The sequence below is a fragment of the Rhinopithecus roxellana genome, chromosome 1 (genome assembly GCF_007565055.1).
Source record: "Rhinopithecus roxellana isolate Shanxi Qingling chromosome 1, ASM756505v1, whole genome shotgun sequence".
In the NCBI taxonomy this organism is placed as follows: domain Eukaryota; kingdom Metazoa; phylum Chordata; class Mammalia; order Primates; family Cercopithecidae; genus Rhinopithecus; species Rhinopithecus roxellana.
Window position 1 is genome coordinate 199831712 of NC_044549.1, and position 26578 is coordinate 199858289.

The 26578-nt window shown below is 43.4% G+C and overlaps 1 protein-coding gene across 1 annotated transcript; it reads right to left on the reverse strand.

Moving 5' to 3' along the window:
• Positions 1 to 820: 820 nt before the first annotated feature.
• CCR1 (C-C motif chemokine receptor 1) lies at positions 821 to 7353 on the reverse strand. Its single transcript, XM_010374794.2, has 2 exons — positions 7219 to 7353; positions 821 to 3417 (listed from the first exon to the last, which is right to left on the reverse strand). The coding sequence occupies exons 1-2, from the start codon at positions 7241 to 7243 to the stop codon at positions 2339 to 2341; spliced, it is 1104 nt and encodes a 367-aa protein (XP_010373096.1). The 5' UTR covers positions 7244 to 7353; the 3' UTR covers positions 821 to 2338.
• Positions 7354 to 26578: the final 19225 nt, after the last annotated feature.

A 26578-nucleotide genomic window follows, 5' to 3' on the forward strand; every position in this document is an offset into this window, starting at 1 on the left:
TAGCTATTTCTAGTTTTCTACAACTAGAAATTCCCTTTGTAATAAGGGGAAAAACAAGTATTACTTCAAAATGGAACTGGAGGATCTTGTGAAATATTCCACATTATGATTTCACTGTGGACCAAATGTTTTCTGATGCAGTTTTATTTTACTAAGGCAGTAGACAAATACGTCTTAATTCAGTTAAGCCTCCTTTCTACACACTGAGAGAGCTGGTGGGTTTACAACTGGAAAGCTGACATCCACCTGGACTCCATAGCCTGTATTTGTCTATATTTTTTGTGTGGGGGTGTAAGCCCAGGTGGCATGACCTCCTCTATCCCAGACAAAAGTTTTCGAGACCATCATGACAACAGCTTCTTTGTACAGAGACCACATGTGAACATAATTCCCACTAAAGGGAGTGGGTGGTTTGGTAAGAGTGCAGCTCTAGTGTCCACAAAGGAGGAAAGTCAGTCCAATGGTGTTACTGTGTTGTAAGGTGGGACACCCGTCAGCTTAGGGTGCCTTCTGACTGATGATTCCTTCTTCCTTTTTACTGCCTTGGCACCCTGAGCTCTGTAGTCCCCCCCAACCCCCTGCCATGCTGCCTGGGTCCTGTTGGCATCCCTGTGTCTGTCTGGCTCACTGAGCTGAGCACCCTGCAAGAACAGACATTCCTCATGCATCAGTGTCTCTCATGGCTCAAGAGCTTGCTTTGAATGGAGCCCACAGTCATCACTGCTGGGTTGAATTGATTTGTGCAAGCAATAGTGGGGAAATGGGTGGAGTAAATTAGGGTGCATCCCTGCCACAGACTTCAGTGCAGGCGCCAAAAACCATGCTTTGAAATGATTTATTGACCTGGGAAAGTGATCACAACTTGCTGCTAATTAAAACCAACAACAGAGCAGTGGGTACAATTGAAGTCCATCTTTGTTATTATCATAAATATGCACTGAACAAAAAACAAACTAAAAGAAAATACACCCAAAAGTGCACAGTGGGCAATTTTGTCTTTGGGTAGTGGAAGTGTAGGTAATGTCAGTGTTTGGGATTTTTTTCTTTGTATTTTTAAGCTGTTTTAGAAATAAGTTTTGTTATTAGGAAAATGATTTTTAAAGAAATATACATCTGAGGGAAAAAAGAACAAAGGCATGATAAATAGGAGGTCCTTGGTTAGAGATGACGCATCCAGAACATTTTGGATAAATAAGCTCCTTTGAGTTAAGGGCCCTCTCGGACTTCTACATCAACACAGAATCTCACCCCACCCTCCTGCAAGGGCAGGCACCTTCCTAGTAGACACTTTCCGTCCAACTCCCTATCAGCTACAAATACTGTCAGCTTACACAGCAGGTCATTTTTTTTTGCTGACAAGTCCAAAGTGGCAGTCAGAACTCTGACCCATAAAACCAGAAGGCTTAGATGAAGAACAAACAGAAGGGAAACCAACTCTGGTGCCTTTTGCCTGTTACTAATTGCTGCAATAAAGCCGTTAGAATCTACCAACATATCACCCAACTTGAAGAGAAGGGAGATTCAGAAAAATAGTCAGAAAAGAAGGATAAATGGAAATGATAAGTCCCTCTCCTTTATGGCTATTTTAAGAAGCACATCATGTTATTCATATGGCCCGTGCTTAGCCCACTCCCTGAATTGTTTAATTTTAGTGGATATAAAAATTTTTCCTAAGGGCTTTCTTAGTTCCACTGCCAACAGTAGTTCCCATTTCTATTTCTCATTAGGTCTCAATTATTCCATCATTAGTTCTTTGTTCCCCAGGATTCCAAGGGCCCAAATCCTGCAGTGGGAGTGGAGGGGAGGCAGATTCTGGCTACTGATTGGCTCTGGGACTCAGAGTGGAGTCACTGTGGAAATCACTATTTCCAAGATCTTTGGCAGTGGGAGGGTAGTGGGGTGATGGCAGAACAGAAATTCCTCATGCATCAGTGTCTCCCATGGCTCACAAGCTCACTTTGAATGGAGCCCACATTCACCACTACTAGGTTTAATTGGTTTGTGCAAGCAATAGTAGGAAATGGGTGACTTTGTTGACAAGTGCTAATGGTCACAAATCTGAAATCTTGCTTGAGTCCAAGCCCTTCTCTGGTACGCTTAGTCCCAGTCTCTGGAATATTTGGTTTTGCTCATTCATCTCCTTTCTATCAGGGAAGTTCATGGAAGAGACTGAAGCCCCAGAAGTCCCAGGTCACCATTACTTTCCCTCTCTATCCCAAGTGGCTGTGACTCCATGCTGTGCCAAGTGTCAGAACCTGGCTGGGAGAGCCAGGCTGCTGGCTCAATGTGCCTGGCAGGTCACTCCTGCTGGTTCTGGGTTGGCCTCCTGTAGTCTGAGTCAGAGTCCAGCAGAGAATTCATGCTCCCCTGTGGAGGGAGACGTGGAGCTGACCCTCTCCAGCCTGTCCCCGGAGAGGAAGGGGAGCCATTTAACCAGGTGCACAGCCACACGCCTGTGGAACAACTGCCGTAGGTACTTCCGGAACCTCTCACCGGCGAAGGCGTAAATCACTGGGTTGACACAGCAGTGCATGTTGGCGATCACCTCCGTCACTTCCATAGCCAGGTCCAATTGTCTGTTCTGCTCACACGGATGGGTGAACAAGAATTCTTGGAAAACAGAAATAAGTTCAGTCAAATTGTACGGAGTCCAAAAGAGAAAGAAGATGATCATGATGACAAAAATCAGACGGACAGCTTTGGATTTCTTCTCATTTGGTCGTCTGAGCAGAATCTTTATGATCCCTGTGTAGCAGATGATCATGACCAACAAAGGCAACACCAGCCCAAAGAGGTTCAGTTTCAGAGCCTGAAACAGCTTCCACTGTTGAAAGCTTTCGTAAGGAAAGTGAAGGTTGCAGCTGTGGCGACTGATGTTCCACTGGGTCTTGGAAAAGTACATGAGTGGCGAGGAAGCCAAGATGGCCAGGGCCCAAATGATGATGCTGGTGATGACACTAAAAGTGACGGTCCGTGCCCTCAAGGCAAACACGGCATGGACGATGGCCAGGTACCTATCAATCGTCAGCAGGATGATGAAAAAGATCTCGCTGTACAAGCCTGTGTAATAAAACCCAGAGAGGACCTTACACATGGCATCACCGAAGATCCAGTCATCCATCAACTTGTAGTAGATCAAGAAGGGCAGTGTGAACAGGAAGAGCAGGTCAGAAATGGCCAGGTTCAGGAGGTAGATGTTGGTCATGTTTTTGAGCCTCTTGTATTGCACAAGGACCAGGACCACCAGGAGGTTTCCAACCAGGCCAATGACAAATACCAAGGAGTACAGAGGGGGCAGCAGTTGGGCCAAAATGGCCCTCTCATTCACCTTGTGGCATGGAGTTGCATCCCCATAGTCAAACTCGGTGATCATGTCATAGTTCTCTGTGGTGTCTGGAGTCTCCATCCCGGCTTCTCCTACAGGTTTAAAAAAAAAATGTCTTTACTCTGCTATTAAAGGCAGTGGGCACTGGACAGTAAAGACAAGGGGGTGGGGACATTTCTTCAGCCACTCAATAAATGTTTATTGAGTGCCTTCTGTGTACCATGCCTTGGGGAGAAAATGGAGTGTTAGAGAAACCTAGGTCCTCTCTGCCTTCTAGGAAATTGTAGTCTAACAGAGAGTGGAAGCAATAAGCAAATGAATGCACAAATCATTAATTCAATCATTTCGGCAAAGAGTTTTGTAAGGGATAAGTTCAGTGGGTGGAAAGCCAGAGGGAGACCTTACACCACACTATTCATAACCAACACTTCCTAAGCACCCGCATGGGCTAGGCATGGGACTTAGGGTTAAAGAGCCCTGGAGGGGTCCCATTATTGTTCTCATTTAGGAGGTGATGAAACAGAGGTTCAGAGTGGTTAGGAAACATGTTCAAGGACACACCTCTTGTGAGAACAGAGCTGGAGCTCAAACCCAGGTGTGCATCACTCTTATGCCCAGCCCTGACACCACTACGCTTTCTTGTCACTGTCACTGAGCGGTGACTTTGCACTGTGGAGCCCACAGGAGGACTCTGAGAAAGAAAATGGTCCTGGCTCAGAGTAAGATACAAACAGATCTTCATGGCTTTTGGTCTAAAAAGATTCTCAGCCAAGAGTGACCTAGTACCCTTGAGGCACTTGGAAATGTGCGGGCATTTGTTGCTGTTGTCACCAAAACTGGGGGACGCTACTGTCATTTGGTAGGCAGGGCCAAGGATGTCCTACAGTGCAGAGATCGTTCTACCCCAAACACCAGTGGTGTTGCCATAGTGAAATCCTAGTAGATCAACCCCATTATTTTGGAGATGAGGAAACTGAGAGCACCAGAGTGGGCTGAGCCTGACCCACATTGCACAGCGCTTAGGTGGCACTAGGTCTAAGGTCACTCTGCAGACCTTCTGAAAGGAGAGGAAAGTGCAGGCAGGGAGGAGGGAGGTAACCTGGTCAGAAAAAGAGAAAACTGGGGGTCAGGGGAGGAAGAGTTCAGAATGGTCTGGAGCTATGAGGTGATGTTACACAGTGACTAGCTGCATTCTGCTGAGATAAGCTCTTAGATATTTTTACCCAGGGATGCCTTAAAGCAAACAAAAATGAAACAAAAAAGAATCACGCCGTAGGTTGCCTTTGCAGGACTTCTCCCAGTCCCTGCTTTTTTGGCACACTTTTTGAATCCTTTCCAATTGCTTATTAAAGATGCCTCCCCAAATGGAGTATGGGCTTTGGTGTAACCTACGAGCTTTGTGACCTTGGATGAATTATTTTACCTCTCTGAGCGTCATTCCTCATCTGTAACGTGGGAAAGCAACTCTTATCTTGTAGGGCTACTGTGAAGTAATATATGAGAAAAGTGCCACCATCATCCCCAGCACCACCACCTGGCAAGGGCCAGGCCAGGGCACTTTTCTTGGGGACCTTCCCTGAGAGACCTCCTTCCCTGCAGGAGCCCTTCCCTGAGGCCTGTCACCACCAGTGCATCCCAGGCACCAATGTCCAGGATGTCCCTGGCTGGCTGGTATACCCTGTCCCCTATCTCCCCTGCCAAATCTCTTTGTATTTAATCTAGAAAGTGATTTTTCTTGATAACGGTGGATAGTGATGGTCCCTTCCATGTGAATGACATTTGAAATTGTCAATCTATTGCCACCAATCTAAATTGATTTGACTCAAATACCGATCAGTAAAGTAAGTGGCACCTACTTTATAATTTCTATCTTAAACCTGGGTCTCTGGTGTTCTTCCTTCTACTCTACTTAAGGAATGTTTCCTGCTTACACAATTCACATTTTTTCCACAGCCATTGTAAAGGAGATTAAGGCACATGGAGGGTATAGGTCACCCTGGCTGGAAGGGGAGACACTCTATTAGGGTGGGAAGTGAGGAGCTTTAATTTTTCATCAAACCCATCCCCTGGCCCACTCCTCCATCTCCGGAGAGATCCAATCAGCCTTCTTTCTGGAGAGAGTCAGGCTACCGGTCACTAACAAAGCTGTGTTGGCAGTTTCTAATTTCGGTGGCCACAGCTATTGCTGATAAGGGCAGAGAGTTCAGTTTGGTAGTCAGCACTTTTCCGTGGGCTGGCAGGTTAACAGTGGACATAAGCAAACAGCTTGGAAAGCATGAAGAGCAGCTAGTGTGAGGCTGACCCCATGAGTTCAGTTTCTGGGAAGGTTTGGCAAAGTTGAAGGCAAGTTGGGTCAACATTGTCAGGTGGCATTTTAAACCGAGTCACCTCTGTACTCCCCCTACCTCCAACCCATTTGTTATTTCCCCAACTTGTTAAGCACTAGGCAACCACTCCAAGGCATGCTCTTCCTAAAGGGAGGTGATCTGGGGTGCGGCCCCACAAGAGAAAGCAAAGAACCATGTTGCCATCTAACCTGCTAGCCCTGCTGTATTCTATTGCAGAAGTCTGCCTCAAGGCCACTGCACAGTGGTCAGCTATAGCCCTGGATCCTGGACCCTCCACTGCCAGTGTCCTCCAGCCTGGGAGTTGGTGAAGTTTCTGAGCAGATATAGAGCAATCGGTGATGGTGAAATACACCCAGGCTGATGGTGTGCTGGCTGGCTTATACTGGTTCATAAATGCCAGTTGCGGGCATCTCTTCCCCACTCCACATTCAGCATGTTGGTAGCTTGAAACTGACCACAGTGGGAGCATTTATACCGTGAAAATCAACAAATGTTGTAAAGCAGGGATCTTTTCTTCAGAAGAGCCAGTTGTTGAACATTTACCAGCACATCACTGCCCAGGCCCCACATTCTGAACAGTCCAGCCAGCACTGTCCCAGTGCTTGGTGCCGGAACTAAAGGATCAGTGAGTGGCACATAGCCTGGTGGTAGGCTGTACAAACTTCTGGGAGTTTCCATCTCTTCTTTGAAATCTGAGACCCACCAAGACCACCTATGAAGTAGATACCTGTGAAGAGCCACCATGCCCCTCTGTCTTCAGAACAAAATCCTAACCTGTGTCTTTGTTAGTAAAGCAGAACAGATGCCCCCCAAGATCACCTGGCCAGCTCCTTGCCTTTGAGTGAGTGAAAGCCTACCTCCTCCAAAGACAGCAGTGCCGATTTTAAGGATCCTTGGTTCTAGTCTTCTTAAGAGATAGGTTCAGTATCAAATCATCCTTGCATCTGCCAAGATTTTTCTAACTAATATTTCTCTCTTGCTTTAATTTCTTCATACACCATGTTTGGTTTTCCTTTACATGGAGGGATTTGGCAAGTAATTTTTTTTTTTCTTTAGACAGACTCTTGCTCTGTCGCCAGGCTGGAGTGCAGTGGCTCAGTCTCAGCTCGCTGCAATCTCCACCTCCCGGATTCAACTCTTGACCTCGTGATCCTCCCGCCTCGGCCTCCAAAGTGCTGGGATTACAGGCGTGAGCCACTGCGCCCGCCCAAGTAATTTCTTGTTGGATAGGTTTCCACAGAAAACACCTTTTGTCCCTTAGTACTGACTGACTTTCTTAATCAGTAACCAACAGCCAATCCTTCAAGTAAGCTTCCTTTTTAGCAAAAAAGCCTATATTTCCTCTGAGCACCCAGCTTTATAAATCCATCATTCTCAGTATTGCTACAGTGTTAATTGCCTTGGAGATGCATCCATGGGCTACTTAGATATTTGCCTGGCCCTCAAAGAACTCCCCTCACCTTTGAGGAGCCCCTAGCTACTATGTCTTTGAACAAGACTGCCCTCCATAGTAACAGATAAGACAGTAAAACAAGTGCCACTTACTCTGGTTCCAAGGGACTTTGTCCATGAAGTCTTTGTTTCTGGGGCTTTCCGAGTTTTTATGAATTCAAGGTCCTGACCGAGTAGGAAGTGCTCAGCTTCCTGTGTGATGATGGGGAATTGACTCCAGTTTCACAGTCTTTCAAAATGACAAGAAGGGGGACAAAGTTCTTCTTTTTGTGTGGTTGGGTGCTCATGAATGGTCACAACGCCCACCAGTGGCCACTTCCTGGAGGCCAAGTTAACTGTGAGGGTTTTCTCTGCTCACTCTGAGGCTCTTGAGTCTTGGCCCTGGGAGCTCAGCCTTAAGGGAATTGGGGGCAGGTGAAACTGAGTTGGGTGAGGTGGGTGGCAGTGAGATGTTCCCAGAATGTTTGGAGCAACCGAAGTGTGGGATGTGTATATGTGGGATGGGGGCAGGGCATAGAGCTCTTGCAGTCAGCGGCAGACTTTTTTTTTTTTTTCTTCCTTAAAGGTTGTGAATGGAAGGATTTAAACTGGAATCCTGAGTCCTGTTCCTAAAACCAACTGACATGGGCGTGCACAGGGGCAGCAGCTTCTCTTTGCCACCCCATGCCCTTCAGCCTCTGGGAGCTCACTGTCCCTCTGCTCTGTGTTCCCCACGTCCCTCCCCACCAAACCTCAGAGAGTGGCTTTGCCTCAGGAACCTCCAGCATGGAGGGAATATAGGTCTGTTGGTTATGTTTTGACCTTCCCTTTCTGATGCCCCATTCCTGCTTTATGCAATGGTCAAACATGGGCCAAGTTCAAATCCCAGCTCTCCACCTGTGACATGGGCAGATCACTCACCTTTCTAAGTTTCGGTTCCTACTCTGCTAAATGAGAGTACTGAATGCTTACCTCAGAGGAGAAGCAGGAGGTCACCTTGTACTTGAAAAATGTCAGAGTGCCTGGCACAGTGAAAAACGTCTGACAAATGATGAGTACTGTGACTCTTCTCACAACTGCCGGCACCTACTCTGCCATTGCCCTTGTGTCTTCTGTAATGTGGGGACACCCCTAACCTTCCTCACTGCATTGCTACAAAGCACTGTTTCAGAAACCATCAGTGTGAATGTGCTTTGAAAAGATCACTTGTCCCTTCATGATTCAGTTTCCTTATCTGCAAAATAAAGAATTCAGACAAGATGGCCTAAGCTTGATGTCTGATCATCACTCAGCTTTGCCCCGAAGAAGTAAATGGGGGTCTGCATGTGCCTGGCTATTTGCAGCACTTTGCTGGTGGATCAGTTTCCAAAGAGAACAGAGGCTTGTGAGGCCTGCCTTTTTCTTGATCCTGTCTAAAGTAAGGGACATGGTCAATACCTCATCCTCAATCAGCCTTCCAGAACTGCTGTAGGTTTCATGCTACAGAGGGGATGTACCAGGCAAATCTGCTTGTTCATTGAACAAATATTTATTCAGTACTCACAATGTGCCAGACATTGTGTTGGGTGCTTGGGATATCGTGGTGAAGAAAGAGGCTGGACCCATTCTTTGAGAGCTTATAGCTTAGGAAGGATCACAAACAATTAACCAAGTTACCACAATGAGGAACAGCTTTTGTAGTGGCCTGGGAAATACCCTGGGCTAAGGAAGGGTGCATCAAGGGTGGGAAGGGGTGAGGGAGTCCTTTAGAGCAGTGGTTCTCAAAGTGAGGTCCCTGGACCAGCAGCATCCACATTCCCTGGGATGTTGCTAACCATGCAAATTCTGGGGTCCCATGCCAGACATACTGACTCAGAAATCCTGGGGATGAGGCCGAGCAATCCAGGTTTTGACAAAGACTGCCATATGATTCTGATGCATGCTTAAATTTGGGTGGCATGGATCCAGCTTAAATTTGGGGCACATGGATCTAGATTTTCTCAATGCTTTTGGCTCAGAGTTCCATGTGATCTTTCTTCAGAAGATTAGGCTGGACCAGCTGTGAGCTAGGAAGACTTTTTTCTCTCTTTAGCTCAAGGCCCAAACAAGAGGCTGCTCACTTGCCTGCTCTGTCTCCCCTCCCACACCCGCACCTAGATCTCCTATGGCCTTGCAAACCCCTTGGTGCACACGCCCATCTCACCACAGCAGATGTGTACAATGTGGGGAGCACAGAGAGACAAGAGAGAAACCAGGAAAGAGGGGTGATCTTGCCCCGTCCATTTCTCTTAAAATCCCTTTGACTCCTCTCCTTAAAAACTGTAGTGTTCTCTCAAGGTTGCCATATTGTCCTTGATCCACATCAATGTTGCTCTTCCTTGGAAAGAAAGGGGAGATGTGGGCAACTTCCTTTGCCCCAGAGAGGTTGCAGTGGAAGCCCAGCACTAGACCAAACGCTGTCCTGGGACAGCCTTCCACCCCAGCCTTGGCACCAATGCTCGGGGAAGAGATGCAGGGGACCCTGCCAGTGGTGGCTGTGGATGACTCTTTATTTTTATTTTTTATTTATTTATTATACTTTAAGTTCTAGGGTACATGTGCACAACGTGCAGGTTTGTTACATATGTATACATGTGCCATGTTGCTGTGCTGCACCCATTAACTCGTCATTTACATTAGGTATATCTCCTAATCCTGTCCCTCCCCCCTGCCCCCACCCCACAACGGGCACTGGTGTGTGATGTTCCCCTTGCTGTGTCCAAGTGTTCTCATTGTTCAATTCCCACCTATGAGTGAGAACATGCGGTGTTTGGTTTTCTGTTCTTACGATAGTTTGCTGAGAATGATGATTTCCAGGGCATCCATGTCCCTAAAAAGGACATGAACTCATCCTTTTTTATGGCTGCATAGTATTCCATGGTGTATATGTGCCACATTTTCTTAATTCTGTCTGTCATTGATGGACATTTGGGTAGGTTCCAAGTCTTTGCTATTGTGAATAGTGCCACAATAAACATATGTGTGCATGTGTCTTTATAGCAGCAAGATTTATAATCCTTTGGGTGTGTAACCAGTAATGGCATAGCTGGGTCAAATGGTACTTCTAGTTCTAGATCCTTGAGGAATCGCCACACTGTCTTCCACAATGGTTGAACTAGTTTACAGCCCCACCAACAGTGCGAAAGTGTTCCTATTTCTCCACATCCTCTCCAGCACCTGTTGTTTCTTGACTTTTTAATGATCGCCATTCTAACTGGTGTGAGACGGTATCTCATTGTGGTTTTGATTTGCATTTCTCTGATGGCGAATGATGAAAAGCAGTTTTTCATGTGCCTGGTGCCTGCATAAATGTCTTCTTTTGAGAAGTGTCTGTTCATATCCTTTGCCCACTTTTTGATGGAGTTGTTTGTTTTTTTCTTGTAAATTTGTTTGAGTTCTTTGTAGGTTTTGGATATTAGCCCTTTGTTAGATGAGTAGATTGCAAAAATATTCTCCAATTTTTTAGGTTGCCTGTTCACTCTGATGGTAGTTTCTTTTGCTGTGCAGAAGCTCTTCAGTTTAATTAGATCCAATTTGTCAATTTTGGCTTTTGTTGCCATTGCTTTTGGTGTTTTAGACATGAAGTCCCTGCCCATGCCTATGTCCTGAATGATATTGCCTAGGTTTTCTTCTAGGGTTTTTATGGTTTTAGGTTGAAGATTTAAGTCTCCAATCCATCTTGAATTAATTTTTGTATAAGGTGCAAGGAAGGGATTCAGTTTCAGCTTTCTACTTACGGCTAGCCAGTTTCCCCAGAACCATTTATTAAATAGGGAATCCTTTCCCCATTTCTTGTTTTTGTCAGGTTTGTCAAAGATCAGATGGTTGTAGATGTGTGGTATTATTTCTGAGGGCTCTGTTCTGTTCCATTGGTCTATGTCTCTGTTTTGGTACCAGTACCATGCTGTTTTGGTTACCATAGCCTTGTAGCATAGTTTGAAGTCAGGTAGCGTGATGCCTCCAGCTTTGTTCTTTTGGCTTAGGATTGTCTTGGCAATGCAGGCTCTTTTTTGGTTCCATATGAACTTTAAAGCAGTTTTTTCCAATTCTGTGAAGATAGTCTTTGGTAGCATAAAGGGGATGGCATTGAATCTATAAATTACCTTGGGTAGTATGGCCATTTTCACGATATTGATTCTTCCTATCCATGAGGATGGTATGTTCTTCCATTTGTTTGTGTCCTCTTTTATTTTGTTGAGCAGTGGTTTGTAGTTCTTCTTGAAGAGGTCCTTCACATCCCTTGAAAGTTGGATTCCTAGGTATTTTATTCTCTTTGAAGTATTGTGAATGGAAGTTCATTCATGATTTGGCTCTCTGTTTGTCTGTTATTGATGTATAAGAATGCTTGTGATTTTGGCACATTGATTTTGTATCCTGAGACTTTGCTGAAGTTATCAGCTTAAGGAGATTTTAGGCTGAGACGTTGGGGTTTTCTAAATATACAATCATGTCATCTGCAAACAGGGACAATTTGACTTCCTCTTTTCCTAATTGGATACCCTTTATTTCTTTCTCTTGCCTGTGAGCTGGCCAGAACTTCCAACACTATATTGAATAGGAGTGGTGAGAGAGGGCATCCCTGTCTTGTGCCAGTTTTCAAGGGGAATGCTTCCAGTTTTTGCCCATTCAGTATGATATTAGCTGTGGGTTTGTCATAAATAGCTCTTATTATTTTGAGATACGTTCCATCAATACCATATTTGAGAGTTTTTAGCATGAAGCAGTGTTGAATTTTGTCAAAGACCTTTTCTGCGTCTATTGAGACAATCATGTGGTTTTTGTCTTTGATTCTGTTTGTATGATGGATTACATTTATTGATTTTCATATGTTGAACCAGTCTTGCATCCCAGGGATGAAGCCCACTTGATCATGGTGGATGAGCTTTCTGATGTGCTGCTGGATTGGTTTGCCAGGATTTTATTGAGGATTTTTTCATCGATGTTCATCAGGGATATTGGTCTAAAATTCTCTTTTTTGTTGTTGTGTCTCTGCCAGGCTTTGGTATCAGGATGATGTTGGCCTCATAAAATGAATTATGGAGGATTCCCTCTTTTTCTATTGTTTGGAATAGTTCCAGAAGGAATTGTAGTAGCTCCTCCTTGTACCTCTCCTAGAATTCGGCTGTGAATCCATCTGGTCCTGGACATTTTTTGGTTGGTGGGCTATTAATTAGTGCCTCAATTTCAGAGTCTGTTATTGGTCTATTCAAGGATTCAACTTCTTCCTGGTTTAGTCTTGGGAGAGTGTATGTGTCCAGGAATTTATTCATTTCTTCTAGGTTTTCTAGTTTATTTGCATAGAGGTGTTTACAGCATTCTCTGATGGTAGTTTGTATTTCTGTGGGGTCAGTGGTGATATCCCCTTTATCAATTTTTTTGCATGTATTTGATTCTTCTCTCTTTTCTTCTTTATTAATCTTGCTAGCAGTCTATCAATTTTGCTGATCTTTTTTAAAAAAAAACCAGCTCCTGGATTCACTGGTTTTTTAAAGGATTTTTTGTGTCTCTATCTCCTTCAGTTCTGCTCTGATCTTAGTTATTTCTTGCCTTCTGCTAGCTTTTGAATGTGTTTGCTCTTGCTTCTCTAGTTCTTTTAATTGTGATGTTAGGGTGTCCATTTTAGATCTTTTCTGCTTTCTCTTGTGGGCATTTAGTGCTATAAATTTCCCTCTGCACACTGCTTTAAATGTGTCCCAGAGATTCTGGTATGCTGTATCTTTGTTCTCATTGGTTTCAAAGAACATCTGTCTTTCTGCCTTCATTTTGTTATGTACCCAGTAGTCATTCAGGAGCAGGTTGTTCAGTTTCCACGTAGTTGAGTGAGTTTCTTAATCCTGAGTTCTAGTTTGATTGCACTGTGGTCTGAGAGACAGTTTGTTATAATTTCTGTTCTTTTACACTTGCTGATGAGTGCTTTACTTCTAACTATGTGGTCAATTTTGGAATAAGTGCAATGTGTGCTGAGAAGAATGTATGTTCTGTTGATTTGGGGTGGAGAGTTCTGTAGATGTCTATTAGGTCTGCTTGGTGCAGAGTTGAGTTCAATTCCTGGATATCCTTGTAAACTTTCTGTCTCATTGATCTGTCTAATGTTGACAGTGGAGTGTTAAAGTCTCCCATTATTATTGTGTGGGAGTCTAAGTCTCTTTCTAAGTGTCTAAGGACTTCCTTTATGAATCTGGGTGCTCTTGTATTGGGTGCATATATATTTAGTTAGCTCTTCTTGTTGAATTGATCCCTTTACCATTATGTAATGACCTTCTTTGTCTCTTTTGATCTTTGTTGGTTTAAAGTCTGTTTTATCAGAGACTCGGATTGTAATCCCTGCCTTTTTTCGTTTTCCATTTGCTTGGTACATCTTCTTCCATCCCTTTATTTTGAGTGTATGTGTGTCTCTGCATGTGAGATGGGTCTCCTGAACACAGCACACTGATGGGTCTTGACTCTTTATCCAATTTGCCAGTCTGTGTCTTTTAATTGGAGCATTTAGCCCATTTACATTTAAGGTTAATATTGTTTTGTGTGAACTTGATCCTGTCATTATGATGTTAGCTGTTTGTTTTGCTTTTTAGTTGATGCAGTTTCTTCCTAGCATTGATGGTCTTTACATTTTGGCATGTTTTTGCTGTGGCTGGTACCAGTTGTGCCTTTCCATGTTTTTTGCTTCCTTCAGGCACTCTTGTGGGGCAAGCCTGGTGGCGACAAAATCTCTCAGCATTTGCTTGTCTGTAAAGGATTTTATTTCTCCTTCACTTATGAAACTTAGTTTGTCTGGATATGAAATTCTAGGTTGAAAATTATTTTCTTTAACAATGTTGTATATTGGCCCCCACTCTCGTCTGGCTTCTAGAGTTTCTGCTGAGAGATCCACTGTTAGTATGATGGGCTTCCCTTTGTGGGTAATCCCACCTTTCTCTCTGGCTGCCTTTAACATCTTTTTCTTCATTTCAACTTTGGTGAATCTGATAATTATGTGTCTTGGAGTTGCTCTTCTTGAGGAGCATCTTTGTGGTGTTCTCTGTATTTCCTGAATTTGAATGTTGGTCTGCCTTGCTATGTTGGGGAAGTTCTCCTGGATAATATCCTGCAGGGTGTTTTCCAACTTCGTTCCATTCTCTCTGTCACTTTCATGTACACAATGAGACGTAGATTTGGTCTTTTCACAGAGTCCCATATTTCTTTGGAGGCTTTGTTAATTTCTTTTTACTCTTTTTTCTCTAAACTTCTCTTCTCACTCATTTCATTCATTTGATCTTCAGTCACTGATACCCTTTCTTCCAGTTGATCAAGTCAGTTACTGAAGCTTGTGAATGTCACATAGTTCTCGTGGGATGACTCTCTTTTTAACACCTGCAGAGCCCATGGGCCCTGGCTGTCATCAGGTTCAACCTCATATTCAACTGCTGGGCCTTGTCTTCTGGCCACACACTCTCTCTAAATCAGCAATGGTGGGGAACTGAGAAGCCAGAAGCCATTGTAGAAGAATTCCAACAAAAAAAATCTTCAGGTTATCACATCTACAGGCTGAGCAAGATTTGAGGCTGGGAAGAGGTGGATCCCAGAATTAGAAGAACATAGGTGAAACCAGAATTAGAAGAACATAGGTGAATTCCCCTGCGGTGTTGGAGTCACATGTGAAGCTTGAAGGACAATTGACCCCTAGGCCCACCCCCAGATATTCTGATGTGCTTGGTCTAGGGTGCAGCCTGGGCATTGGAATTTTAATAGGTAAAAAAATCTGAGAAGTAGAATCCCTGGCCTAAAGCAATGGTTCTCAAGTTTGAATATCCATCAAAATGTACAGAGGGCTTGTTAAAACAGATTTTTGGACTTGTCTCTGGAGATTACAATCAGTAAGTCTGGAATGGGGCCTGAGAATTTACTTTTTTTTTTTCTTTTTTTTTTTAGAAAAGGTGTTGCTCTGTCACCCAGGCTGGAGTGCAGTAGCATGATCATTGCTCACTGCAGCCTCAACCTTCTGGGCTCAAGTGATCCTCCCACTTCAGTCTCCTGAGTAACTGGGACCACAGGTGCATGCCACCACACCTGGCTAATTAAAAATATATATATATGTGGGTGTGTGTGTATATATATATATAGTAGAAATGGGTGTCTTGCCATGTTGCCTAGGTTGGTCTCAAAGTGACCCTCTTGCCCCAGCCTCCCAAAGTGCTGGGATTACAGGTGTGACCTGTGATCCCACCATGCTTGACCTAGATTTGCATTTCTAATAAGTTTTGAGAATCACCGGTCTACAGAAATTCTCTGAAATGTAATTTGTTTATATTTTTAAGTACACAAAATATAAGGTGAAGAGTTAAGTTTGCCTACCCCTGGCCCCTTATTTCCCCCATTTCTCTTCCCAAAATGAACAACAGCATCAGATTCTCATGTCACTTTGAACATAGAACACACACACACACACACACACACTTTTTTTTACACAGGTGAGTGAATACAATACACTTTGTCTTCCATTGCTTTTGTCACTGAACCTCATACCCAGGAGATTCTTCTCCACCAGCAAGCACGTGGGAATAAGCATTTAGGCAGTGACTGTAGCCTCTCGATGTGGTGGAAACAGAGAAGTATCAATAAGGTGCACACCTGAAGATTCTAACCTTGAGTTTGTCTAAGGCTCTGATTCCTTAATTTGATACCCCTCCTGTGTCAGCCCCATGACTTGGCCTGCTGGTTCCTTCTCACATATTTGCCTTTCATGACCTGCACATGTCATCCATGGCATCCAGTTTTGACCCAGCCCTGTTTCTGGTTCTCCTTTCCTGACGCAAACTCAACATTCCGGAAATCTTATGCTCTGATTTAACCAAGACAGGGCAGGGCCCAAGCATCTCAACTGCATGGACCCTGGTGGTCACTGACGCAAACCTTTTAGGTTCAGTGGCTACATGAATAGGTTAATTTGGTGGTGCCGTGATCACAGAGATGTCCCTGTTGCCTAATCCTGGGGCACACTGTCTGCATGACAAAAGAGGTTGCTTCTGATTCCAGGCTATTTCCAGAACACCAAAGTCAGATTGGTTAGTGTCTCACAGATGGGCAAAAGTGGTTTTGGGAGACGTAAGAGAGTCTTAGGCAGTAGCACCGCAGGTCCCTCAGCATCACCTCATTTCCCCCACCCTGGCCCCTGTACCCCACTCCTCTTGTCTTGTCTTTCCCCAGCCTCTCTTTCCACCTCCCCTCCTCACTCCATACTTCTTCTATCAAGGTGGTCATTTTTCCTCCTGAATCTCCACCTTTTTGCCTGCCTGGCCTCTGGCCTCTCCCAGACACTCTCTCACCTCCCATTCTACAAACTCCAACATGACAAACCAAGGGGAAAGGGGCCCAGAGTTCTTCGCCCCCTCTGTCCCTTCTTTCTGTCCTGCTCATCTATCCCAAAGCGAAAGAGGGCATGGGGCACATGTGCTTCATCATGTCCCAAAGCGAAAGAGGGCATGGGGCACATCTGTGTGAGATCTCTCACCATGGATCATCCAAGAGGCCACCTCTTCCCTGAAGACTTCCCATCCTCCATGGCAGGAAGTCATCAAAGAAAGACTGATGTCGCACCTCTGAGGTTTTTAAGCTTCTTAGGGGTGTCGGGGGAGACCTGTGTTGAAACCTCATTGTGTAAATTGGGTACTTTTGACAGCAAATAGCAAAGCAATGGACTCAAAATAGCTTAAAAAAGAAAAAGAAAAGAAATCTTTATTTTCTCACAAATCTAGATATTAGCTCTGATTTGAAATTACTCTTTAACATTCTCTTGTCATAATTCTTGATGATTTCACTATTCACATGTTTCTATTTGTCTTTACAGCCTAACATACAGCCTCAGAACTCAGGGGCTTGAAATCACAGTGACATTTTTTCCCGTGATTCTGTGAGTTAGTTGAGTGGTCCAAGGTGCTCTCACTCCCACATCTGGGGTTGGGGCCAGCAGTCAACTGTCAATTCACCTTTATGTGGCTGCTCATCCTCCAATTGGCTAGATAGACATGACATCTCATGTCTATCTCAGGCCAGTTACGAGAGTACAAAATAAAAGCTGTAAAGCATTTTAAAGCATAACCTCAGAAATCACATGATGCTGCTTTTGCAAGTAAGTCACAAAGCCAAGCCGCATTCAAGGAGTCAGGAAATAGAAACTACTTTTTTGGAAGAGCTACAAAGTCACATTGTAAAAGGCTGTGTGTACTAGGCTTGGGGGAGCTTGAGTCTGTATTTTACCTTCTACCACAATGCACAAATTTCCTGTAGTTCGGAAGCCAAGTAGTTCCTTGAACTTCATCCCTCTGATGGTCTTGTCTTCCCCACACCTCGGTCACCCATGCCCATGATCATAGCTCCTGAATCTTACTATCACTAATATCTGTAGCTCTTCATACTCCCTGCTGCCAGCATCCAGCCTCTGACCACCACCTCCTACATTTACTACTCATTGACTCCAACACCTCAACTCTAACAGTTCTTTGACCCCAGTGGGACCTCCAATCCACTGATATTTTAATTTTCCACTGACCTTCAGCCTCCTCATGCCCTCACTTCCCATCATCTTAAAAACCCATGAGCCATCATTACAGTCTCTCCCTTAAGCACACCCTCAATTCCTTTGCACTTTTCTGATCTTGTCATGCCCACTTGGCAAAACTCTGGTCCTGGTTAGATCCAGCTCCCCACTTGCATCTGTGAAGTTGAATATGGCCGGAGAAAATCACACAACCACAGTGACTAGGGTGACTCTAAATGATGATAGCTGTATCCAAAGCATCCTTAATGCCCATCAACTGCATTCCCCTCTTTTAGACATTATTTCACACCTTTTGCCTTTTCCTTAAACCTCCAACACCACCTGTTATCCTCATTCTTAGCTGATGAACTTGTTTCCTATTTCACTGAGAAAATGAAAGCCATCAGAAGAAACTTTCTACAAGCCCCCACCTCCCACCTCCCCTGCTACCTGTCACTTTTTTCCTGGACATATCTCTTCTGCTTCCCACCTGTTACGTGACTGGATTCTCCATGTTCCTGTCTAAACCCATCCCTTACACTTGTGCAGGATCCCAACCTCTCTCACTCACTCAAGGACATTACTCTAGTGATTTTCTCTTACCTTGTCAGTTTTTCCTGCTCTATTGCATTATTCTTATCTGAGTTATTTAATTTAACAGCTTCATCTGGGACCCAGATTCCTCCCATCTTTCTGCTGTGACATGTTCAGACCAGTTCTGCTCAGGGATATGGCTGCTGGTGTCACACCGAGGTATGAGGACATTTAACAGAGAAAAGGGCTGCTTCTCCTTTTTGCCAATTTATAGAAATAAGGAGCCCTGATGTTCTGTGAGAAAAGAGCCACTTATAAGGCAGATCTCTGGGGAGACCAGGAGACAGCCCCTCCACCTTTCCTCCCTGGGCAAGCAGAGGGTAATATATGCTGCAAGGCAATGTGGGTGATGTAGGGAAGCCCCTTCCTTCAGGTCTTCTGGCACAGGGAAGTGCTTAGCAGAAAGTAGACACTGGGGGGCAGGATTTGAGAGTGTATGAATGAACCAAGAGCACAGTATCCCCTCCCAACTTCCCTCCCTGTCCCCAAACACACAAGTTTCTGGGGTGGTTCCTGCTGGCAGAGAGCCTGAGAGCATGGCCATTGAACCTGAAAAGGCTGGTGGCAAGGGCTGACAACTAGAACCTGGTAGGTCTGTAATCTAAGTACTCACAAGAATGGGGCAATGGCTCATTGTGGTTTGAACCTGGGAAGTGGGTAGGCAGGAATGAAGAGCTAATAATGATCCTTTGTACTCCAAGCCTAAGCTGCAGACAGTCACAGGTATGTTCCTGTCACTTCTTACATCCAGTCTGAGTGCTCATGCTGGTATTTGTTCCCTTACACCTCATCCATCACACATCTATTAAGCATGTGTTCTCTCTGTCAAGCACGGAGTGGTTAAGAGTCCTAAAAGCTGAATTAGGTTGGGCCTGGAGGTAGTGTTATGCAAGGTGAGGTATGTGAACCAGCAGCAACTGCGTCACCTGGGAGCTTGTTGGAAATGAAGGTTCTCAGGCCCCATTGAAGGTTAGATCTAGGAATCTGTGTTTTAACAAGTCCTCCAGGTGCTTCTTATTTATGCTAGAGTTTGAGAATCAGTACTGCACCCTGGTGTTCAAAGTGATGGCAAGACCTGAGAGCTTACCAAAAATGCAGACTCTCAGGCCCCACCACAGGCTTACTGGGTGGGAGTCTGCATTTTTATCAGATTCCCAAGGGATTTGTTTGCACACGACAGTGTGAGACACCCTGTCTACAGGATCACGGTCTAGTGAGATAGAAGTCTGTGTGGGGGTCAAGAGATACACAAAGGAAGTTAGCTGGCATCAAAGACACTTTGCAGAGATGTTTACCCTAGGGGGGCTAGAGAAATGAGTTGGAGTCTGCCAGAGGACCAAGAGGGCCAGAGATGAATGAACGGTGCCACAGAACAACCCAGCACACCCCAGCACATTTCAGCTTGTAGATGTTCAGTAACCATTTTTTGGTTGGTTATGGGCTGTAGGGAGCAGGCTCACTAGGCTGCCCCAATAGATGGCTACTTCTGAGACCCAACCTGCAGCTTCACTTCATGGGAATAGCCAGAATCTGGGAGTCAGACACCTGACTTCAGATCTAGTTCCAGCACTGAGTTGGTGAAGCTGTGGAGGAAAAGTCATGCCTGCCTATTGCTGATGGGAGGGTAAATTGGGTCCCACTCCATGGAGGGCTGTTTGGCAATAGCTATCAGAATTTGAAGTGTATGCATGTTTTGTTCCAGCAATTCCACTTTTATGAATTTATCTTACAAATATTTACACATGTGGCAGAAGATACAGATTACAAGGATGTTCACTGCAATGTAAGGGACTGATTAAGTCCCCCTGGAATACTATGCAACTTTATGTGTTGACATGAAATGACCCCCAGGTTGGGGTGCCAAGTGAATGAGCAAGGACCTTGTACCATGCACACACTGCACACATTGGGTGAGCTGTGAAGGCACCTGTGTCTCTGGAAGAGTAATTGGTGTGCCTGAGGAAGAAGAGGAATCTAAAAGTTTAGAAAACGTATCTGAGGGAATAATCGAGGAAAATTTCTCCAGTCTTGATAGTGATCTAGAAGTCCAAATACAAGAAGCTCAAAGAACACCTGGAAAACTCATCACAAAAAGATCATCATCTAGGCACATAGTCATCAAGTTATCTAAAGTCAAGATGAAGGAAAGATTCTTAAGAGCTGTGAGGCAAAAGCCTCAGCTTTTCCTTTGTAGGTAATTTACAAGGAAAACCTATCAGATTAACAGCAGAATTCTCAGCAGAAACCCTGCAAGTCAGAAGATATTGGGGTCCTATTTTTTGCCTCCTTAAAATAATTATCACCTAAGAGTTTTGGATCCAGTCCAACTAAGCTTCATTAATAAAGGAAGATAAAATATTTTTTCCGGTAAACAAATGCTGAGAGAATTCACCACTACCAAGCCAGCACTACAAGAACTGCTAAAAGAAGTCCTAAATTGTGAAATAAAACCTCAAAATATACCACAATAGAACCTACTTAAAGCAAAAATCTCACAGGACCTATAAAACAATAACACAATGAAAAAAGGTTATTCAGGCAACAACTAGCATGATGAATAGAACAGTAGCTCACATCTCAATACTAACATTGAATGTAAATGGTCTAGATGCTTCACTTAAAAGAAACAGAATGGCGGATAGATAAAAATCCACCAACAAAGTATCTGCTGTCTTCAAGAGACTCACCTAACACATAAGGAGTCTCATAAACTTAAGGTAAAGTGAGGGGGAGGGAAGATATTCCATGCAAATAGAAACCAAAAGCAAGCAGGAGTAGTTATTCTTGTATCGGTCAAAACAGACTTAAAACCAACAACAGTTAAAAAAGACAAAGAGGAACATTATGTAATGATAAAAGTATTAGTCCAACAGGAAAATAGCACAATCCTAAATATATATACATCTAACACTGGAGCTCCCAAATTTATAAGACAATTACTACTAGACCTGAGAAATGAGATTGATGGCAACACAATAGTCATAGGGGAAGTCAGTACTCTTCTGACAGTACTAAACAGGTCATCAAGACAGAAAGTCAACAAAGAAACAATAGACTTAAACTATACCTTAGAACAAATGGACCTAACAGATGTTTACAGAACATTCTATCCAACAACTGCAGAGTATACATTCCTTTCATCAGCTCATGGAACATTCTCCAAGATAGACTATATGATAGGCCGCAAAACAAGTTTCAATAAATTTAAGAAAATTGAAATTGTATTAAGTACTCTGTCAGACCACAGTGGAATACAACTGGAAGTTAACTCTAAAAGTTAAAAGGAACTGCTGAAACTATACAAATACATGGACATTAAATAATCTGCTCCCAAAAGATCCTTGGGTTAACAATAAAATCATGAGGGAAATTTAGCAATTCTTTGAACTGAATGACAATAATGACACAACTGATCAAAATCTCTGGGATACAGCAAAAGTGGTGCTAAGAGGAAAGTTCATAGCATTAACCTCCTACATCAAAAAGTCTGAAAGAGCACAAATAGACACTCTAAGGTCACACCTCAAGGAACCAGAGAAACAAGAACAAACCAAACCTGAACCAAGCAGAAGGAAAGAAATGATATTTATTTATTTATTTATTTTGAGACGGAGTCTCGCTCTGTCCCCCAGGCTGGAGTGCAGTGGCCGGATCTCAGCTCACTGCAAGCTCCACCTCCCGGGTTTACGCCATTCTTCTGCCTCAGCCTCCCGAGTAGCTGGGACTACAGGCGCCCGCCACCTCTCCCGGCTAGTTTTTTTTGCATTTTTTTAGTAGAGACGAGGTTTCACCGTGTTAGCCAGGATGGTCTCGATCTCCTGACCTCGTGATCCGCCCATCTTGGCCTCCCAAAGTGCTGGGATTACAGGCTTGAGCCACCGCGCCCGGCCAAGAAATAATAAAGATCAGAGCAGAACTAAATAAAATTGAAACAAAAAAATACAAAAACTAAATGAAACAAAAAGTTGGTTCTTTGAAAAGATAAACAAAATTGATAGACCATTAGCAACATTAACCAAGAAAAGAAGAGAGAAGTTCCAAATAAGTTCAATTAGAAATGAAATGGGAGATATTACAAAGGATGCCACAGAAACACAAAAGATTATTCAAGGCCACTATGAGCAACCTTATGTGAACGAACTAGAAAACCTAGAGGAGATGGATAAATTCCTAGAAATATACCACCCTCCTAGGTTAAACCAGGAAGAAATAGAAACTCTGAACAGACCAATAACAAGCAGCGAGATTGAAATGGTAATTTTAAAAATTGCCAACAACAACAACAAAAAGTCCAGGACTAGATGGATTGACAGCTTGAATTCTATCAGGCATTCAAGGAAGAATTGGCACCAATCCTACTGAAACTATTCCAAAAGATAGAGAAAAAGGGAATCCTCCCTAAATCATTCTATGAAGCCAGTATTACCCTAATACCAAAATCAGGAAATGACATAATGAACAAAGAAAACTACTTACTGATCAATATCCCTCATGAATGCGAATGCAAAAATCCTCAACAAAACACTAGGTGATTCAACAGCATGTTGAAAAGGTAATGCACCATAATCAAGTGGGTTTCACACCAGCGAGGCAGGGCTGATTTAACATACATAAGTCAATAAATGTGATATACCACCTAAACAGAATTAAAAACAAAAATCATATAATCATCTCAATAGATGCAAAAAAAGTATTTGACAAAATCCAGCATCCATTTATGATTAAAACCCTTAGCAAAATCAGCATAGAAGGGACATACCATAAGGTAATCAAAGCCATCTATGACAAACCCACAGCTAACATTATACTGAAAAGGGAAAAGTTGAAAGCATTTCCTCTGAGAACTGGAACAAGACAAGCATGCCCACTTTCACACTTCTATTCGACATATTACTAGAAGCTCTAGCCAGAGCAATCAGACAAGAGAAAGAAATAAAGGGCATCCGAATTGGTAATAAAGAAGTCAAACTGTCACTGTTTGCCCATGATATGATCATATACCTAGAAAACTCTAAAGATTCATCCAAAAATCTCCTAGATCTGATAAATGAATTCAGTAAAGTTTCGGGATACAAAATCAATGTACAAAAATCAGTAGCACTGCTATATACCAAAAGCAACCAAGCTGAGAATCAAAACCTCAACCCCTTTTATAACAGCTGCAAAAAATACTATTATAAAATACTTAGGAATATACCTAATCAAAGAGGTGAAAGATCTGTATGGGGAAAACTACCAAACACTGCTGAAAGAAATCATAGATGACACAAATAGAAGCACATTCCATGCTCATGGACAGGTAGAATCAATATTATGAAAATGACCATACTGCCTAAAGCAATCTATAAATTCAATGCAATTCTCATCAAAATGTCATCATCATTCTTCACAGAACTAGAAAAAAAATCCTATAATTCATATGGAGCCAAAAAAGAGCCCACATAACCAAAGCAAAACTAAACAAAAAGAACAAATCTGGAGGCATCACATTACCCAACTTCAAACTATACTATGAGGTTATAGTTACCAAAACAGCATGGTACTGGTATAAAAATAGGCACATAGACCAATGGAATAGAATAGAGAACCCAGAAATAAAACCAAATATTTACAACCAACTGATCTTAGACAAAGCAAACAAAAACATAAAGTGGGGAAAGGACACCCTTTTCAACAAATGGTGCTGGGATAATGTCAAACCACATGTGGAAGAATGAAACTGAATCCTCATCTCTCACCTTAGACAAAAATCATCTCAAGATGGATAAAAGACTTAAATCTAAGACCTGAAACCATAAAAAGTCTAGAAGATAACATCAGAAGAACTCTCCTAGACATTGGCCTAAGCAAAGAGTTCATGTCCAAGAACCTAAAAACAAATGTAACAGAAACAAAGATAAATAAGTGGGACTTAATTAAACTAGAAGGCTTCTGCATAGCAAAAGAAAATAATCGGCAGAGTAAACAGACAACCCACAGAGTGGGAGAAAATCTTTGCAAACTATGCATCTGACAAAATGGTGAATATCCAGAATTTACAAGGAACTCAAATCAGCAAGAAAAGAACAAATAATCCCATCAAAAAGTGGGCTAAGGACATGAATAGACATTTCTCTAAAGAAGGTATGCGAGTGGACAACAAGCCTGTGAAGGATGCTCAGCATCACTAATGATCAGGAAGATGCAAATCAAAGCCACAATGCGATCCCACCTCACTCCTGCAAGAATGGCCATAATCAAAAAATCAAAAAATAGTAGATGATGATAATAGATGTTGGCAGGGATGTGGTGAAAAGGGAACACTTTTACGCTGCTGGTGGGCATGTAAACTAGTACAACTGCTATAGAAAACAGTATGGAGATTCCTTAAAGAACCAAAAGTAGAACTACCATTTGATTCAGCAATCCCACTCCTGGGTATCTACCCAGAGGAAAGGAAGTCATTATAATGAAAAAGCCACCCGCACATGCATCTTTACAACAGCACAATTCACAACTGCAAAAATAAGGAACCAAAGTAAATGTCTGTCAAGCAACGAGTAGATAAAGAAAATCTAGTATACATACACCATGGAATTCTACTCAGCCACAAAAAGGAACAAAATAATGGCATTCCCAGCAACCTGGGACCATTATTCCAAGTGAAGTAACTCAGGAGTGGAAAACCAAACATCCTACGGTCTCACCTATAAGTGGGAGCTATGCTATGAAGACATAAAGACACTGGAATGACATAATGGACTCTGGGGACTTAGACGGAAGGGTGGGAAAGAGACAAGGGATTAAAGAATACACACTGGGTGCAGTGTATACTGCTCAGGTGATGAGGGTACCAAAATCTCAGAAATCACAGGTAAAGAACTTATCCATGTAACCAAACACCACCTGTTCCCCAATAACTATTGAAATAATAAAATAAAATGATGCACATAAAGAGTTTAACAAATAATGTAAACTCAACACACGCTGTTATTGTGGTTACCTAAACTCTGTTAGACTGAGACTACCCACCTTCGCCTTAGTGATATTAAGTTCACAGCTTGAACTTGACCACAGAGAGTTTTTACACCAAGGAAATTGGAAATTGATGCTATTATATCAGGCGTGTTATGCCCGTTTCGATTTTTTGTCCAGAAAGCTGGTTGTTAAGCACTTACTAGCACACCATTGCAAAGTACCTACAAGGCCACGAATGTACAGGAAAGATGTTTGCATTTCTTTCATCTTAAGTCTTCAAGGACAAATGGATCTGACCACAGCGACAAATATTGTATCTGAGTTTACATAAAATCTTCGGTTTCAGCAGAAATAGCTTTTACTTGAATATCTACTCTTCCCACTAGTAACTGGGGCCTGATTCCCTAGTTGTAGGGGTATTCCTGCACATGCAAGATGCACTCCTCACATGCCCCCCGCAGCCCAGTCCTCCTTCACAAAGAGAGGTCCTGGCCTTGCCCCTCAGCCTTCTTGGCTGGGCTATGGTTCAAGACACACAAACAGTTCAAACCACACGGCTCTGCCTTCAGTTGAAGCATCTTGAACCCAATTTGCACTTCCCTTTTCTAGACTTTTAGTCTTATTCCTATCTTCCTTTTCCCTCTGTGGGTTATTTTGGGGGGTGGGTTGGAGTAGGGCTATTTTGTTTTGCTTAAGCCTTCATTTGTGAGCTTGCTCTCCTCCAAGCACCCCTGGCAGGTTTCCAGTCATTGAAATGCACATTCACTTCTTCCAAAGGATCATCCTGTGTTCTTTTGCCCCTTGCAAACCAGACCTACCCAAGACCACTGAAGACAAAGAAGGGGGTGGGTCCATGAAGGAGTGTGTCAGGGCCCCTGACTGACCGCCACCCTGCACTTAGCTCTGCCTGCTTTTCCTCCTCCCATATGCCCCCTAGTCCCTCCCCAGCCCGTCTCTTGCCACTGCTGTCCACACAATTTCCTACAGGCTTCCTCCACACAAACTGGCACTGAAGATTCCCCCTAAGGCCTGGGTAGGAGCCCTGAAGATCAGATAGGCAGGCCTCCCAGGCTGTCCCACTCTCTAGGACAATAAGTTGTGATGCTTTCCATGTCGAAGGGCCCATGTCTGAATTCCTGTTTCAGAGCAGTGAAACAGAGGAAGCAGGACCGTGTGTCATGCCACACCACCAATCCATATCAACACAGCAGCCACAGAGTGTGGTACACCTAGGGCATTCCTGGATGGCCATGGTGGAGGTGGGGAGATGGGAGTTTCATGGGGATAGATGAACTTCTAGCTAGACTGGGCAAGTAATGGGTCCAGTATGATAATCTGGAGAAGTTACAGGGACTGACAGGCAGCCTGGTTGCATTACTTTCTCTTATTTAA